At 37.3% G+C, this 16,955-nt stretch overlaps 1 protein-coding gene across 2 annotated transcripts in view; it reads left to right on the forward strand.

Moving 5' to 3' along the window:
- Positions 1–16,955, forward strand: part of FABP2 (fatty acid binding protein 2) — a 286,606-nt gene that overhangs the window by 226,981 nt on the left and 42,670 nt on the right. For both annotated transcript variants that reach the window (XM_044061650.1, XM_044061651.1), the window contains one exon: positions 13,085–13,192. In XM_044061650.1, coding sequence (XP_043917585.1) covers positions 13,085–13,192 — 108 coding nt within the window. The remainder of the gene's footprint in view (positions 1–13,084; positions 13,193–16,955) is intronic.

Raw genomic sequence — 16,955 nt, forward strand, 5'->3', positions numbered from 1 at the left:
TATTGATTAAAAGATATGTTTAAAATGGCTCGCAAGGGCATTTAGCCTAGTACTAATCTATGAACCTATGAATAGGAGCATCAGTCCAAATCAATGTATTAATTTTAATCAAATGAGCGCACTGCCCCCAGTCAAAATGTTGTTCGCAACTCAGGTTGGTGATAGATCAAATAGTAGGCCAACAATCACAACAGAGCACCCATAATAAAAACCATATGTAACAAATGATGAAAATTTCCAAAAACATAACTAACTGTGTACCATAAATAAGGATAATGCAACCAGAATTGCAGTGGCAGCTGGTGTCTTCAAATCAAAGGGGGGTGCAAGAGACAGCTGAATGGGTGGGGTCAATGGGAAGGGGTGTAACCAACCAGAAAGGGGAGGAGCTATGCTCAAAACCACAAAAACTAATTTTAATTAAATACGCTGCCATGGGTGCCAAACCGTCATTATGAGAGTCCAATCAAGACAAAAATAAATGTAGAAGAATACAAATATTTGAATGCATTGGCTACATGAAAGCTTACTTAATATCTAGATGGAAATAAAAGGTTGTGAGGCATGAAAAAATAAATTACTTTTTAAATACATTACTGGAATGCCAGTCAAAATCAAGTATAAGAAAACAAGCAGCACTCAACTCAAACCACTTCTTGCACTGCAGTTCTAATTATAAATTATATTCAGCTTTATTAAAGTACCAAGTAACATGCTGAAAGTAGAAATCTCTGTGATGCCCCCACTTGTAAAAATGCTTCTTATCCAAAAAAGACCTGCTGTCTGACAACTATCTACTTGTTTCATGGGGAAAACATAATCAAAGTAAAAAATGAAAAGCAAACAAGAAACAAGCTCAAGATACATTGCTTAAAGGATTACTTGTACAGGTTATGGAACACACATGATTGGCATTCTGTTTAGTTTACAGGTAAAGCCTGCAGAGATGACTGGAAGTCTCCAACAAGTGTAATGCTTTTAAAATAATGTAATCCTGTCCTTCAATACCCAAGGCTTATACATTATCTAGTTAAGTATTTTCTGCATGGCAACAACAGAAAGGCTTTCAATGTTGGCAATCCTTTAACAGTATGCTTATTAAAGCTTACTTGCATCTTACAATCTCAGACAAGCTTATCTTATGGTCATTAAAGCATTGCTACTTAAACACAGAGCAAAAGGCACTTTCTGAGTAATAAGCATAAATCAACAGTACAAAAATATGACAGAAACCAGACCATTCTGCAAAAATCAAGGACAGATGAAAACCCACTGTAGTACTTGTGTCTACCCTGGATGGGGGACGCTCTGCACATGTTACACTGCATAACTACTCCTTGCCTTGCTTGGACACATCCAGAGTCACTACATGGGGGAGTGGGGTGCAACAAGTATGTCACAATTTGAAATGTCGCTGGCTGACTGTGATGGCCCTAACACATTTGTCCTACCTCTCAACCTCAGAGCAAGAAATCTGGACAAAGCCATACATAGAAGTGGGACAAAGGCCCAAAAATAAGGACAATTTTTAAATATTGCTCTTATAAACTTAGAAAGATAATAGAATAGGTCTTGCATTAGTATGAATTTTCTGAAGGGTATGAAATCTGAAACTCAAATCCTGTCATTATTTTCTAACTTCAGTCTTTAATGATTTGTCACTAGTTTGCCAAAAAAAAAACACAATTTTTGAAAAATGGGCCAAAAATGTGATGCAAAAATATAAAATAGCCACACAATACAGCTGGGAACCTGTCAAAGAAGGGACACTTTAATATTAGTACTGCTAACTTGAGCAGCTGACAAAATAAAAGAATCTACAAGCATTTCAAGTAATCTATAACTTTGATTATTACAGTTATTTCTTAATTGTAAACCCTCCATGTTTTCTTCCAACATTGCTATTTTGCGGGGGGGGGGGGGTTATTAGGGGGAAGAGCAACATTTTGAGCCAAAATCAGGGACAGTTGAGAGGCTGGCTATGCCTAATTCTATAAAGCAATTTATTTGCATGTACCTCTCAACCTGTTATGCAGTAAATCTGGACAAGGCCAAATATATTGGGGGAACATATAAACAGCACTAAAAGTTGCTCTTGTATAAACTGAGACAGTTGATAGAATAACAGGTCTTACATTGGCATGCATTTTCTAAAGGTTATGAAGTCTGAAACTCAGTGTATCATTATTTAGTGACTTACTTCTTAAATGATTTGCCAGAAAACTACAAATATTATGAGGAACAAACCAAAAATAAGAAGCAAAAATCTATTCATTCTTTGAAAATCTGGACAGTTGGGAGGTATAGTTCAGCTGAGCCTCTGAGTTTGCCGCCCTTCCCCCTCACAAAATCATCGTCGAATGGAGCCTCTGCAGCCATTCTAATGATACATTACTTGGCTATTTCACTCCATTTACCATAAACACTAATGTGCATACTGCTTTACTTTTATGATGATTTGGACTGCATTTGAAAGTTTTATTTTGTATTTTACAGCACAAACACAAAGACATCTGTTAAACAAAGCAATGCAGTCTCACAATGAAAACAGACTTAGCATTAAAACTTCTCTGCCCTTGAAACTCACATTCATTGAAACAGCATTGAAACCCACATTCAAAGAAAATACATTTTGCCAGTGGCAGATAAAGATTAATTTTGGGCTGTTTTCAAATCATAGGCCCCTTGCATATGAAACATACATGTTCTCTTTGATACACCTTCCTGATTGTACTAAATTATATTCCTTGTACCATACAATACAGTTGTTAGAGGGCGTTTTAAATTTGTTTTGAACATTATTCCAGTAAGCAATGAAACAAAACGAATGCACCCATAATGACAAAACTGCCCAGTTCAGAACATTTCCATCATAAAAGACTACTCAGACTTCTACAGTCCACCATTATCAGTAAATATGCACAGTTCTACAGTCCACCATTATCAGTAAATATGAACAATTCTACAGTCCACCATTATCAGTAAATATGCACAATTCTACAGTCCATTATCAGTAAATATGCACAATCTCTGAAGTAAAAGTCATCTAAATAATTCCACATTAAAGAAATTCATAACTAATGAAGAGGTTGCTGTTAGCAAACACCTTTATATTTCATGGTTTCATCGAAAAATAGTGTATGTTGCCCCTGAGGAATAAATTGCCTATATTACATTAAAAAAATCATAAGCTAGTAATATTGCAAGAGGAAATGGATGGCAAACTGATAACAGGCTCATAGTTAGTATCTTCACCAAGAAGGACATTCTCAGTACAGCAGCATCCACCCCTTGTGGGAATAGAACCCATAGCCATCTGCATCAACAGCAAGTACACAACCTGTTGTGCTATTAACAATACAAGCCACCTCAGTATAAGCAGCACTTAACTTCTCTTCCCCTGCAGCTCTCAGCTCCTTGTAAAGTCTACTCAATATTATACTGCATCTCAACTTCGCAGCACAAGAAATCTGAAAAAAGCCAACATTTATTGGGGGGGGTCAAAAGCCCAAAAACCAGGGACACATTAAACATTGCTTGTATAATCTTGGAAAGTTGCTGGAATAAAATGCTGTGTTACCACCATACATTTTACTGCCAAGGTCCCTGTGCAAAACAGTCAGAGCAACATACCACTACACCAAATCAGCTGCTTTGTCAAAGAGAAATGCTGTGTTACCACCATACATTTTACAGACAAGGTCCCTGTGCAAAACAGACAGAGCAACATACCACTACGCCAAATTAGCTGCTTTGTGAAAGAGAGGAAGACTGAAACTTAAATGGCTATCATTTAGTGAATTCAGTTCTCACTATAGCTGTCAACCTCTTAATACAAAACACCTGGGCAAACCCAGTAATGAGGGAATACAGCCCTCAAACATATTTAGTGAATTCAGTTCTTGCCATAGCTGTCAACCTTAGCACAAGAAACCTGGACAAAGCCAATAATGGGGGAATACAATCCCAAAAATAGGGACAAATTTCAAATATTCATCTTATAAACTTAGAAAATTGCTAGAATAAATGGTTGTGTTACTATGTATTTTCTGAAGAATATGAATTCTGAAATTCAAATGCCTGTCAATTTTGCTTCTGATGGAACAAAAACAATTTTCATCAGAGGCCCAGGGAGAAATACTGCAGACACATTTATTTGTAAAATGGCAGGACACCAGAGCAAATCCACACAAACACAGGGAGGAGATGCAGACTCCACACAGAAGGCACCCCAGCCAAGAATCAAAGCAGAAAACCTATAGCTGCGAGGCAACAATGCTACCACTGCACCATCAGATATGTAAGGAATTACACATTCAGAAACCTGAAGTCTGAAATTCAAATGCCTATCACTTTTATTTAACATTTGTTAACCAGGACAGTCTGACTTGGAACAAAAAAACAATTTTCAGCAGAGGCACAGGAATAAATAATGCAGACATGTCTTTGTAACATGGGAGGACACAAAAGCAAACCCCCACAATCACAGGGAGAAGATGCAGACCCCACACAGAAGGCACCCCAGCCAAGAATCAAACCTGAGAATCTACAGCTGTGAGGTAACAATGCTACCACTGCACCATCAAACATTAAGCATTAAAATATTTAGAAACCACAGATATTATGAGGAACAGAACAGATCAAATATGAGGAAAAAATCTGCAATTTTTTTTTACAAATGGTGGTGGGTAGGGAATTCAGGCCCTTAACACCTGCATACAAGGTACAGGTTTCAAGCCTGAGGTATTCCCTACCACACCACCATGAGTCTGCCCTAGCCACCAGTATATAGTAACTGGGACATTATACACACACACACACACACACACACACACACACACACACACACACACACACACACACACACACACACACCTTGTTGATAAACAGCCCCAGTGACAAGCTAAATAACTGTAACTGCTTCCACACACACTCTGCATGCTTACCTTGCTGCTGAACAGCCCCAGCCCACCGATGAGCTAAATAACTGCTTCCACGATATCTGAACAGCCCCAGCCCCACAGATGAGCTAAATAACTGCTTCCACTTGCTGCTCGATTGCCGCCGATATCTGAACAGCCCCTTTACCTGCATTCCTTGTGTGATTGGTCCATCCCAAAGTATTCCTTGCAGTCCAAATCCGCGATTAGTCCTCCCTGTGACTGCTACAGTCCGGAGAGCCTCCATTTTGTGATGTCATCGCCGAAAAGACTTCTGGGCATCTTGGGGCTGAGATGCCTTTCCCCCTATCTAGACTGCTGAGAAAGCAGTCTGAGAGCATGTGTGCATGTCCGGGAATTGATTTTGTGTTTCTCTGTTCTGTTCTTCATTTGTTTTTTAGGTGGGAGGGCTGCAGTCCTGCAGTCCTATGGCACGAGCCACCCCTGCAGAATTGATAGAATCAACATGAAGCCCCAAAAAACGCAAACCCACTAAAAGCAGGAAGCAGATATTGAGCTATTGTTATTCCTGGTTAAGGAGAATAATCCCATGTAATGCAAAACAGTTATATTCAAAAAAATTCAGATGAGTGGACAGAAACAAAAAACCTTCATAAAGTTATAACCTGTGAAAAAAACAATAGGCCCCCCCTGAACAATATACAGCACAAATGAGCAGAACACAGTTATAATCACTGTAGAACATTCACAATACGAACAATATTGGCTAAATATCCAAAAAAAAAAATATATATATATATATATATATATATATATATATATATGGTTGAAATCACAAGCTAGAAACCACCCTATAGATGCAGGATAAATTAGTTTAGATTAATGGCCATAATTCACAACAAAATGCAGTTAATATACATATCATATAGCTATCATTGTCGCCATACAAAATGAATCCCTTTATGAGCAAAATTTCCACCCAACACAGTCATATATACCAAAACGTACATCCACAGTCCAAATGATTGTAGTAGTATCAATCCACGATATCCGATGAACTCCACAGTGTCCTCACAAGCCCATTAGATGACAGATACACCCAGAAAAAGAAACATATATATAAAATAAATCTGTAATGGTTTAGGTCCTAGTTGTAAAGTAGATTGATCAAAACACACAATAACTGAACAACAGTCCCTTGCTCGTAGATTCAGTAAACCAAAAAATAAAAAAACAGCCATATAAATAGAAAGAAAACCAACCATAAATGGTGGGTAGCCACCGCTTATATTGATATATTAGTGTCAGCCACCACAATAATACACTTCCGAGTAATGTTCACAACACGGAGAAGTGGTTATGAAGAAATGGTATACACCTGAGTCCAGAAAGTAAAAAAAGAGAGTTACCAATGTCCTGTATTTCCCTCAATAAGCATCCCAGACCATTGAATCCTGCAAGCTGGAAACCACCCTGTAAATGCAGGTCAAATTAATCCAAAATGGCGGTAGACCACAATAGAGTGCAGATGTTATGCATATCCTATGGTAAACGTTGTCGCCCAAATGAAACACTTCACAAAACCAATTTCCACCTGACATGGACAAATGTATAAAAATAAACATACACAGTCCAAATAATTAGAGTAGTAATAATTCATAATGTCTGATGGACTCCACAGTGACCTACAAAGGCCCGTTAGATGATCGATAAACCCAAAAGAAAAAAAATTAAAAAATAAGCAAATCTATGCTAGTTCAGCCCCTCGGTAATAGAGTGGAATGGTAAGGCATAAGATGATTGAATGTTAGTCTTCTTTCTCGTTGTTTCAGTGACCAAAATTGCAGACAGTCATACAAATAAAAAACACAAATAATAAATGAGAAGTGACCAACAGTAGTACTGATGTATTATGGTTAGCCTTCCAGGTGAACCACTTCCAGATGGTATTAACAACACGGAACAGCCGTTATAGAAAATGGCGCATACTTGAGTCAAAAAATATAAAAAAAGTTACCAAAATCCCATAATTGCTTCTCTAAATGTTTCAGTCCATTGGAAAATGCTCGTAGTGGATATAAATTGTAAAAAGCAAAATGTATATAATGCTGGTATGGGCCCCAAGATGTAGTATGCTCGAACAGACTATCAGCAACCTCGGAAATCGAAAAAAACATAAATAAGGCCCCAACAGCTTACATCCACGAAGCTAGATGGTCACAGATACTTGTATAAGCCAGAAATAATGGACCAAAATTGTAATAAACCTTTATTGCAGTTATTATTTTAGAATCCAATCACAGTGAATCAGGCTGACATGACCTGAACATACAGCAGTCTACAGACTGACAGCAAGGGAGGAAATGTGCCACTTCAGAAAAGGTCCCTGCATGTAGGTGAATGCACGGCTTCAAAAGATAAAATTCAAGAAAAGAATGAGCCAGCAACTGTATGCTGTAACAAATATAAAAATATATTTATTAAGTTACATGAAGAAAACAAGAAAGAACTGACCAGTTTCGGCTAGAATAATTTCACAGCCTTCATCAGTGTTAAAAACAGAAGCATTCGTTTGTTCCTTTTATACAATAGTACAAATTAATTACATACCGTGATTGGTTACCTCATAAATATTCATTTAATCTGGGTGGGAAAAGTCCACCCAGTTTGATGATCCATTTTTTTCTCTTTAATATCCAGAGTAGAGTGCCATCCTGCTTTGTTTGGTCTGTCACCCAAAATTCTGTCAATAATCATAAAGTTGAATGAAGCTGTGGGTTGTTTGACAGTGTGCTTATACAGAGCATTACTAGTTCTTTTATGTTTAATATCACTTAGATGCTCAGACATCCGCAATCTAAGTGGCCTGGATATCTGTCCTACATAAAATGCAGAGCAACTGCATGAGGCCAAGTTAACTAGCCAGTCAGTGCTACAATTTGTAAAAAATTCAATGTCAAAAACCACACCACAATTCCTACTAGAGAATTGTTTGGACTTGGCGACCCTATTGCAGTGGCTTCAGTGACCACAGGGCATGTATCCAGGCAATCTGTCCCCTGAGAGTGTTGTTTGAATGCAATCTTTGAAGGCGGACCTATGAGGCTATTTGTAATGACTCAAATCTGAATCCAGGTTCTTGCCTTTATGAAATGAAAAATGACATGTATCCCCAAGATATTGTGATAAGGTGCTGTCGACCAATAGTATATTCCAGTGTCGCTCTACACTATCCATCAGTGTATTGGTGTTCCTGCCATATGTGGTTGTAAAACGCATGACATTGCCAGTGCCCTGATGCTTCTCCTTATATTTAAGTAGATCCTCCCTATTGAGGGTAGCAGCATAATTACTGGCTCCTCGGACATAACCCATCTTATAGCCCCTTTCACAAAACCTGTTAAGATCCCTTCAAAAGGTCTCAAAGGAGGAATCCTGTGAGCAAATGCACCTCATCCTGATGAATTGGGATTAGGGATATTTCTAGTAATATGGGAGGGATGAAAGCTGGATGCATGGGGTAGGGAATTATACTGTGGGTATTTTCGGAAAACATCAGTACGTAATGTATGATCTTCATTCGTACTGACCAGAACATCTAAATAGGTGATGTGTTCTGAGTGATAGTTCACCGTAAACTGAAGACCCCATTTGTTGTCATTCAAGTACCCCACGAATTCCATTAGATAGCCCACATCTGACCTCCACACCATCCAGCAATCATCCAAATATCTCCTTCATTTGTCAATTTCACACAAATAGATGTTATGCTTCACATCATAAATGATGTGTTCCTCAACACATGCCATAAAGAGGTCTGCATAAATGGGGGCAAAAGATGCCCCCATAGCTGTTCCCTGCACCTGCCAGTAGCATTGAGTTTGGTAGAAAAAAAACATTTTTGGTTAACACATGTTCCATTAAGCAAATCATGAAGGTGTTAAAGCCAGGTTCATACTAATTGGATTTATATAACCAATACTCAATTGCATCAATGCCTGCCCAATGTGGAATGTTTGTATAAAGTGCACAAACATCTAATGTGCAAAGGAGCCAACCCTCCTCTAGTTGCATCTCAGAAACAATGTCCAAAAACTCTGTAGTATTCTGAATCCTTGATCTAACCTATTTCAACAAAGGCTAAAGATGAATCATAAGGAACTGGGATAAGGGTTCAGAAAGTGAACCACTCCTAGAAACAATGGGTCTGCCAAGTGGATTAAGAGGATCCTTGTGGATTTTAGGAAGGAAGTATATGTATTGGCTGCTAGGGTCCGATACTGTGAGATAGTACTTGCTTTATCAGTAATGATACCCTCCTGCAATGCTGACCCTAAAAATTGATCTATTTGTTTTTTAAACATAAATGTAGGGTCCAAAGGCATTTTGGTATAATATCTACCAACTATCAGCTGTATCTGTGCTTCAGCGTCATATTGCTGCCAATTCATAACTACCACAGCCCCTCCCTTGTTGGCAGAAAGAATCACCAATTCCTTATTGTCGATTAGCTCACGTAGGCTGTCCATATCAGTCTATGAGAGGTTGTTTGCCATAACATTAGTTCCCCTAAAGTTGAAACGTAGATCTTTGAGCACACAGGATTGAAAAAGATGAACAATGTGGTGCATCAGTGGTATAAAACTGGATTTATGATATATCAGAGCCAACATTGGAAACATTATCATGAAATTGCAACTTAAGGTTTAGTAATCTACAAAATGCCATAACATCTTGTGCTAACACATCCTCGTACAGTTTGTACGAACCTGGCTTTAAAACCTTCCTGATTTGCTTAATGGAACATGTGTTAACCAAAACTTTTTTTCTACCAAAGTCAATGCTACTGGCAGATGTAGGGAACAGCTATGGGTTCATCTTTTGCCCCCATTTATGCAGACCTCTTTATGGCATATGTTGAGGAACACATCATTTATGATGTGACGCATAACATCTATTTGGGTGAAATGGACAAATGAAGGAGATATCTGGATGATTGCTGGATGGTGTGGAGGTCAGATGTGGACTATCTAATGGAATTTGTGGGGTACTTGAACGACAACAAATGGGGTCTTCAGTTTACGGTGCACTATCACACAGAACACATCACCTATTTAGATGTTCTGTTCAGTAGGAATGAAGTTTTCTGAAAATACCCACAGTATAATTCCCTACCTCACACATCCAGCTTTCACCCCCCCCCCATATTACTAGAAATATCCCTAATCCCAATTCATCAGGATGAGGTGCACTTGCTCACAGGATTCCGCCTTTGAGACCTTTCGAAGGGATCACAACAGGTTTCGTGAAAGGAGCTATAAGATGGGTTATGTTCTAGGAGCCAGTAATTATGCTGCTACCCTCAATAGGGAGGATCTACTTAAATATAAGGAGAAGCATCAGGGCACTGGCAATGTCATGCATTTTACAACCACATATGGCAGGAACACCAATACACTGATGGATAGTGTACAGCGACACTGGAATATACTATTGGTCGACAGCACCTTATCACAATATCATGGGGATACATGTCATTTTTCATTTCATAAAGGCAAGAACCTGGATTCACATTTGAGTCATTACAAATGGCCTCATAGGTCCACCTTCACAGATAGCATTCAAACAACACTCTCAAGGGACAGATTGACTGGATGCATGCCCTGTGGTCACTGTAGCCACTGCAATAGGGTCACCAAGTTCAAACAATTTTCTAGTAGGAATTGTGGTGTGATTTTTGACATTGAATTTTTTGCAAATTGTAGCAGTGACTGGCTAGTTTACTTGGCCTCACGCAGTTGCTCTGCATTTTATGTAGGACAGACTTCCAGGCCACTTAGATTACGGATTTCTGAGCATCTAAGTGATATTAAACATAAAAGAACTAGTAATGCTCTGTATAAGCACACTGTCAAACACCCCACAGCTTCATTCAACTTTATGATTATTGACAGAATTTTGGGTGACAGATCAAACAAAGCGGGATGGCACTCTACTCTGGATATTAAACAGAAAAAATGGATCATCAAACTGGGTGGACTTTTCCCACCCAGATTAAATGAATATTTGTGAGGTAACCAATCACGGTATGTAATTAATTTGTACTATTGTATAAAAGGAACAAATGAATGCTTCTGTTTTTAACACTGATGAAGGCTATGAAATTATTCTAGCCGAAACTGGTCTGTTCTTTCTTGTTCTTTTTCATGTAACTTAATAAATATATTTTTATATTTGTTACAGCATACAGTTGCTGGCTCATTATTTTCTTGAATTTTGTCTTTTGGAGTCGTGCATTCACCTACATGCAGGGACCTTTTTTGACGTGTGAAATTAATACAACCTACAGACAGAGAAAGACATAAAGAGATAGACAAGCATTTTCTGCTAAAACTGTTGCAATAAAACTATAAAATGAAAAGCACGTATAAAGCCAATTGCTCTGGTACACATAAAGCACAAATCTGCATATTTCTTTCTCTTTTTTATTTATTTTTTCTTAAATCTGCATATTTCTTGGTCAACGTGTTCATTGTTTTAACTGAAACAATATTAAAGCACATTTTACTATAGAAATACTCCCTGGATGCTGAGTCATGAGCAGGGATGACCTTAGGTGAGTCAGACCATATTGGCCCAATAGGGCACTGCTCCCTCAGGGGGCCCATACTGGGCTATGACAGGTTATAATGCCTTATATGACCCAGAGATTTGCTTAAGAGACACCACAGAAGGTGCAAAGTATTTTCCTACTGTAGTCTTACTCCCATGCTAGTTACAAGTCCAGTATTATTAGATAACATATTATTAGTAACTACAACTTCATGCCTCTTGTCTGTCTCAGTTTGTTAGCTGCTTGCACTCGTGGTAATCAGTTGTTGTTGCTGAGTGTTCGGTAGGGTATTCAAAGCAAAACTGGTCGGATTAACCATCCTGTTTTGTGTTTAACTCCAGTTACTGTATCAGACGGTAATTATTTTGAAGACTAATAGAGAAGTACAGTTTTCCTGTGCTTCTCTGGAAGATATGGAGTTTATGGATGATTACAAATGAACAAAGTTACAGAAAAATAACTGTGGGATAGTCAGTCTCAGCATAAAAACAAGCACTAGTAACCATAAAAAATGCAGATACTTCAATGTGAGATCATTTCTGATCACTAAATCTTTAGAGAGAATGTTACTAATTTAGCAGTATGTAGTGAAATGCTTGTTGCAGTCATAGATAGGAGCAAAATAATCACACAAAAGTGAAACATGAGGTGTATGTGTTGAGTGGTAAGAAGCAGAGATGAAAAGAAAAAGTATTCACTTTGCTGTAAGTGTTAAAACATGTTAAAATAGTAGCACAGTAAGAGTAAAGCACAAGTCAAATAAGGGGAAGAGAGGAAAGAAGAGAGAAAGAAAAGACAGAAAAAAGTAAAATATAACACAGTTTAAAAAAAAGTGTGTGGGAAACGAAGGGGAAGTGTGCAACTATCAAATATCCAGGTTCAGGAGATCTATGCAGTACTACTGAATTTGAGAACATGTTTGCTGATAAGCCAGGATGCAACCCCCTGGTGACACACCATGTAGACACAGGAACTGAGGGGCCTTCAGTGGCCCATCATACTGGTCCCTTACCACGGGCCTGAGTGAGTTGATTAATACAGAAGATGTTAGATCGGTGGTAATCCAGGAGTCCAGCAGTTTTCTTCTGTTTTAATGCTTCTTATGACAAAATATAAGCTAATAAATAAACATATTGTTTTACTTCATTACATAACAATAGCATACATTCCTGATATGTAATCTGCAATAGTCTTGCATTCAAGAAGCCAGCAAGAGGAGGGAGAGCTAGGGTAGTAGATGGGGGGACCAGATGAGGGGTCCAACCAAAATAGTCAAAACCGGAGCCTGCAATTGCTAAGGATGGCCCTGGTCAAGAGAACTGCTGACCTTGCCTTTTACTAACTTTGATTGCATCTATAAAATGTAGAACAAATTAAGTATGCGAATACAGAGTCTGGTGACCTGTCCTGTGCACAGCATATATAATCTGCAGCTGCATGTGCAAAAGCAGGCAGAACGTGAAGATCAGGCCAGTTTCTTTTTCTGTATTCTATATTATAGCACCTGTGTCTTGAAAAAAAGCTTGTTTTTCATCACAACCTATAAATATGTGTTTTGTATTTAATTCAGGGTACATGGAATCAAGAAGGAGACACGCTTATTGGCAAGTTTACAAGAAAAGACAATGGAAAAGTCCTGGAGACAACAAGAAAAATTATTAATGGCCAGTTAGTACAGGTGAGAAAGTTTCCTTTTCATTTGTGCTATGGCTGCCATTTATTTTGTTACCAGTCTGTACCAGGTGTGAGCTTGTACATGCTCAGTTTTGTAGATGTAATAGGTTCTACCAAGGTGACTGCATACAGCAAATACAAAGCTGACTTTTAACAGAACAGTTGCTCACATTTGAAGACTTTGTGAAATAATGTTATACTTGAAAAAGAATGTATAAATATAGTTAATGAAAAATCTTCTTGAAAGTCTAACGATTCTGACTGCTTACTCTAAAATTCATTCTGTTTGACTTCTGTTATTAACCATATGTGATTCTTAGAAAAACTCATACTCTCATCCTCTCGGAGCAAGAAATCTGGACAAAGCCATAATAGCAGGGGACAAAGGCCCAAAAATAAGGACAGTTTTTAAATATTGCTCTTACTAACTTAGAAAGTTGATATAACAATGGGTTTTGCATTAACATGCATTTTTCTGAAGGGTATGAAGTCTGAAATTCAAATGTTTGTCATTATTTTCTGACTTAAAACCTCAATGATTTGTCAATGATTTGACAGAAATCCAAAATTTTGTGAGGAACTCAGCAAAAATATGAGACAAAAATCTGGGCATTCTGTGAAAATCTGGAGAGTTGAGAGGTATGCTCAGACTGCTACTCTGAATCTTTGCAACAATAAGATTCAAAAGATTGACACCCCAATCCCTTATCCAATTATTCCAGTTGGTTTATTCTTCTAAATTTAGCATGAATTGAATGGACAGGAAGTTATTTTTGCCTTTTTTTGTTAAAGACTATAAAATAAAATAGTCAACTTTAATGAAGTCAGCTGCTTTAAATCCACATCTGCCATTGTTTGAAACTAAGGCAGTGATTGTGTATGACCTTGTTGAGATGCAAGACATAAATAAATGTAGTGCCTGATTTCAAAACATGTGAAGATTAAAACTGCAGTGATTATAACACTGTCTCACAAAAAATAGTTGCACATAGTAATAATTTTTAAGGGTAATGTGATGGTGCCTACTGAAACAGAATGGCTAGATAGACAAACTGACACAATGCATATACATCAAGTGTTAAACTGGTGGCAGGGCAATAAATGAAAGCTTCTGTAATATGGCCTATGTGATATGTCATGATGTGTGTGCGTGTGTGTATGCACGCACACACACACACACACACACACACACACACACACACACACACACACACACACACACACACACACACACAAATATGTGTGTGTGTCCGCACGCGTGTGTGGGTGGGGGGTTCTACTAATTTTGTTGAGCAATGCTTTGGTCAACATCTGTTTAACTGATATTATTTGGTCAACTAAATAGATGGTTGACATCTGCTGATAAAATTAGTAGATTGCACCTTACATCTGAAGTGTCCAGATTTTCACAGAATGTTCAGATTTTTTACTTTTATTTTTGGTCTGTTCCTTTACTTTGTAAGAGCAATGCTTTGTATTTTGAAAATAGTTTGTCCTCCCATTACATATGACTTTGCCCAGATATCTTGCTGTGAGAGGTTAAGATTTATGGACTGAATGATTCTCATATTTAGAAAATCTGCCCTTTTCCCTAAGAACTTTGCAATCTCAAAGTTAGAAAATATAATCAGCAGGGGGTGTGGTAGGACTCACGGTACTTACCCGCTGCAAAAAAAAAAAAATGATGTTTTCTTTCATGTTTTTCATTTTTCAGTATTTACATGTGCTAATATTCATTCTCTGCGCATGTATAGTGTGTGTTGACATGCATAATGTTGATTATTTAGTTTTGACATTATGCACAGCGATATTAGTGCAATTTGACAAACTTAAATAAATCCATCTATCTATATGAGTATATATATATATATATATATATATAGAGAGAGAGAGAGAGAGAGTACGATGGGTTGTATGCAGTGGGTTGAATTAACAGGTACACTGACATCTGTTTGGTTGACATCATTTGGTCGATGCAAACAGATGCTCAACAGTTGTACCAGATTGACAATTCCCAGGTAGGACAATCTCGGAGTTAATATATTTAATTAGCAAGGGGGTATGGTGGTATAGGGGTCTTGCCCTCCCCATAAAAACACTTGTGTTTGGTTTATTCCACTCTGAAATAATCCCTGGAGCATGCATAGTATGTGTTAACATTTGTTGTTTCGATGTTCAGTATCATTACATCAATGTTCAGGGTGTCATTGTAGCTGGTCATTGGATCAGCTGCCCTACATCCATATATATCTATATATATATATATATATATATATATATATATATATATATATATATATATATATATATTCATATAGATAAATATAAAAACACTGGGTGCACTTCAAGAATAACTGGTTTGTTTATTAAAACATACACTGATTGTTTAAGTGTTTTCATCCCACTACTTTTCTGGACTTCATTAGATACAAAATTATTACAAAACTTCCCCTACTTAAATTAAAACCACACAGTCACATGATTTAATTTGACTGACAAAACATCTTTCAATCAATAAGTTAAGAAATTAATTAACCTAATACTCTCTCTTCCATTTAAAAAGTTTATGCTCAACATAATAATAAAAGGTGTTTTGAAATCCACAAAATCCTCTCTATTTCCGAAATCTTAATTCTGGTTTAATGTCAACAATTTTATTCAAACCTAGTACCATACATGCCCCCAAAGGCACTTGCCATTGCATTTCAAGTCTGTTGAGCAACTTCTCACTGTATCCAACTGTAATATCCAGAATAGTACCATCAAGGACTCTAAATAGGTGCTTTAACCAGACTTCATGCCGTAAAGAATGATTGTACAGAGCATTTTAGGTATATTTACCTTTGTTCGAATATAAGTGAACTCTAACTCTCAGGGATAATTTTCTAGCAGTTTTACCAACATAGGAAGATGTACCATAAAACATCTAGCTACTTAGTCTATCTTACAGGAATTAAAACAAACACAAAAAAAGCAAGGTTATAACACTCTAGTACCTAGGCAAAAAAAGACATTTTTGGCTGAGGAGCTAGAGTGTTATTATTTTTTGTGACAATAAATTTGGTGACCTAGCCTTTGTTGTTTTTTTTTGTTTCACATTTTATTTTTTTAATTTTGTTTGTAACACTATCTTACAAGAATTATAAGATATCTTATAAGAATTTTTCTTACATCTTATAAGAATTATATATATACTGCTCTTTATTGTAATAAACCCTTCCTGTTTTCCTCTCTGACAACATGGTCCTTTTTTAATATGTCCACAGTATTCACAAAACACATTTAAAAGTCTTGATCCTTATATCTGGATGGATATCCACATTAGTGGTCCTCTCCATCATAATTTTAAGTGAGGGGCTTTTAATAAGCACATTTAGGCAATGTTCCTATAGCTCCCCATAACTTTTTTTTTTTCGATCTGAGAAAATTCTTATTCTTTAATAAAATGTCTTTTATTTTACTGGTGTCCACTAAATTCTATAATACCATTCTACTTATATCAAAGTCAGCATCAAATCCAACTATTATTCTTACTTTTTTCCTTTCTGCTTAAAGAACTTCTGCTGTATTTTGATCTACCACTTCCTCAGGATAACCCCTGTGTGACGGCTCCTCTTTACCCCAGGCCATTAATCAAGGAGCTCCAATCTTCACCACTGACACCAGTGAGAGGCAGTCACTAAAAACAGGAATGGATTTACACAGTATTTCAAATGCAGCTCTCTGCATCAAGCAAAATTTCCCTCAAGAGCAAACAGGGACCCACG

Source organism: Protopterus annectens, chromosome 2.part0 (assembly GCF_019279795.1).
Source record: "Protopterus annectens isolate FY-2018-M chromosome 2.part0, PAN1.0, whole genome shotgun sequence".
Classification (NCBI taxonomy): domain Eukaryota; kingdom Metazoa; phylum Chordata; order Ceratodontiformes; family Protopteridae; genus Protopterus; species Protopterus annectens.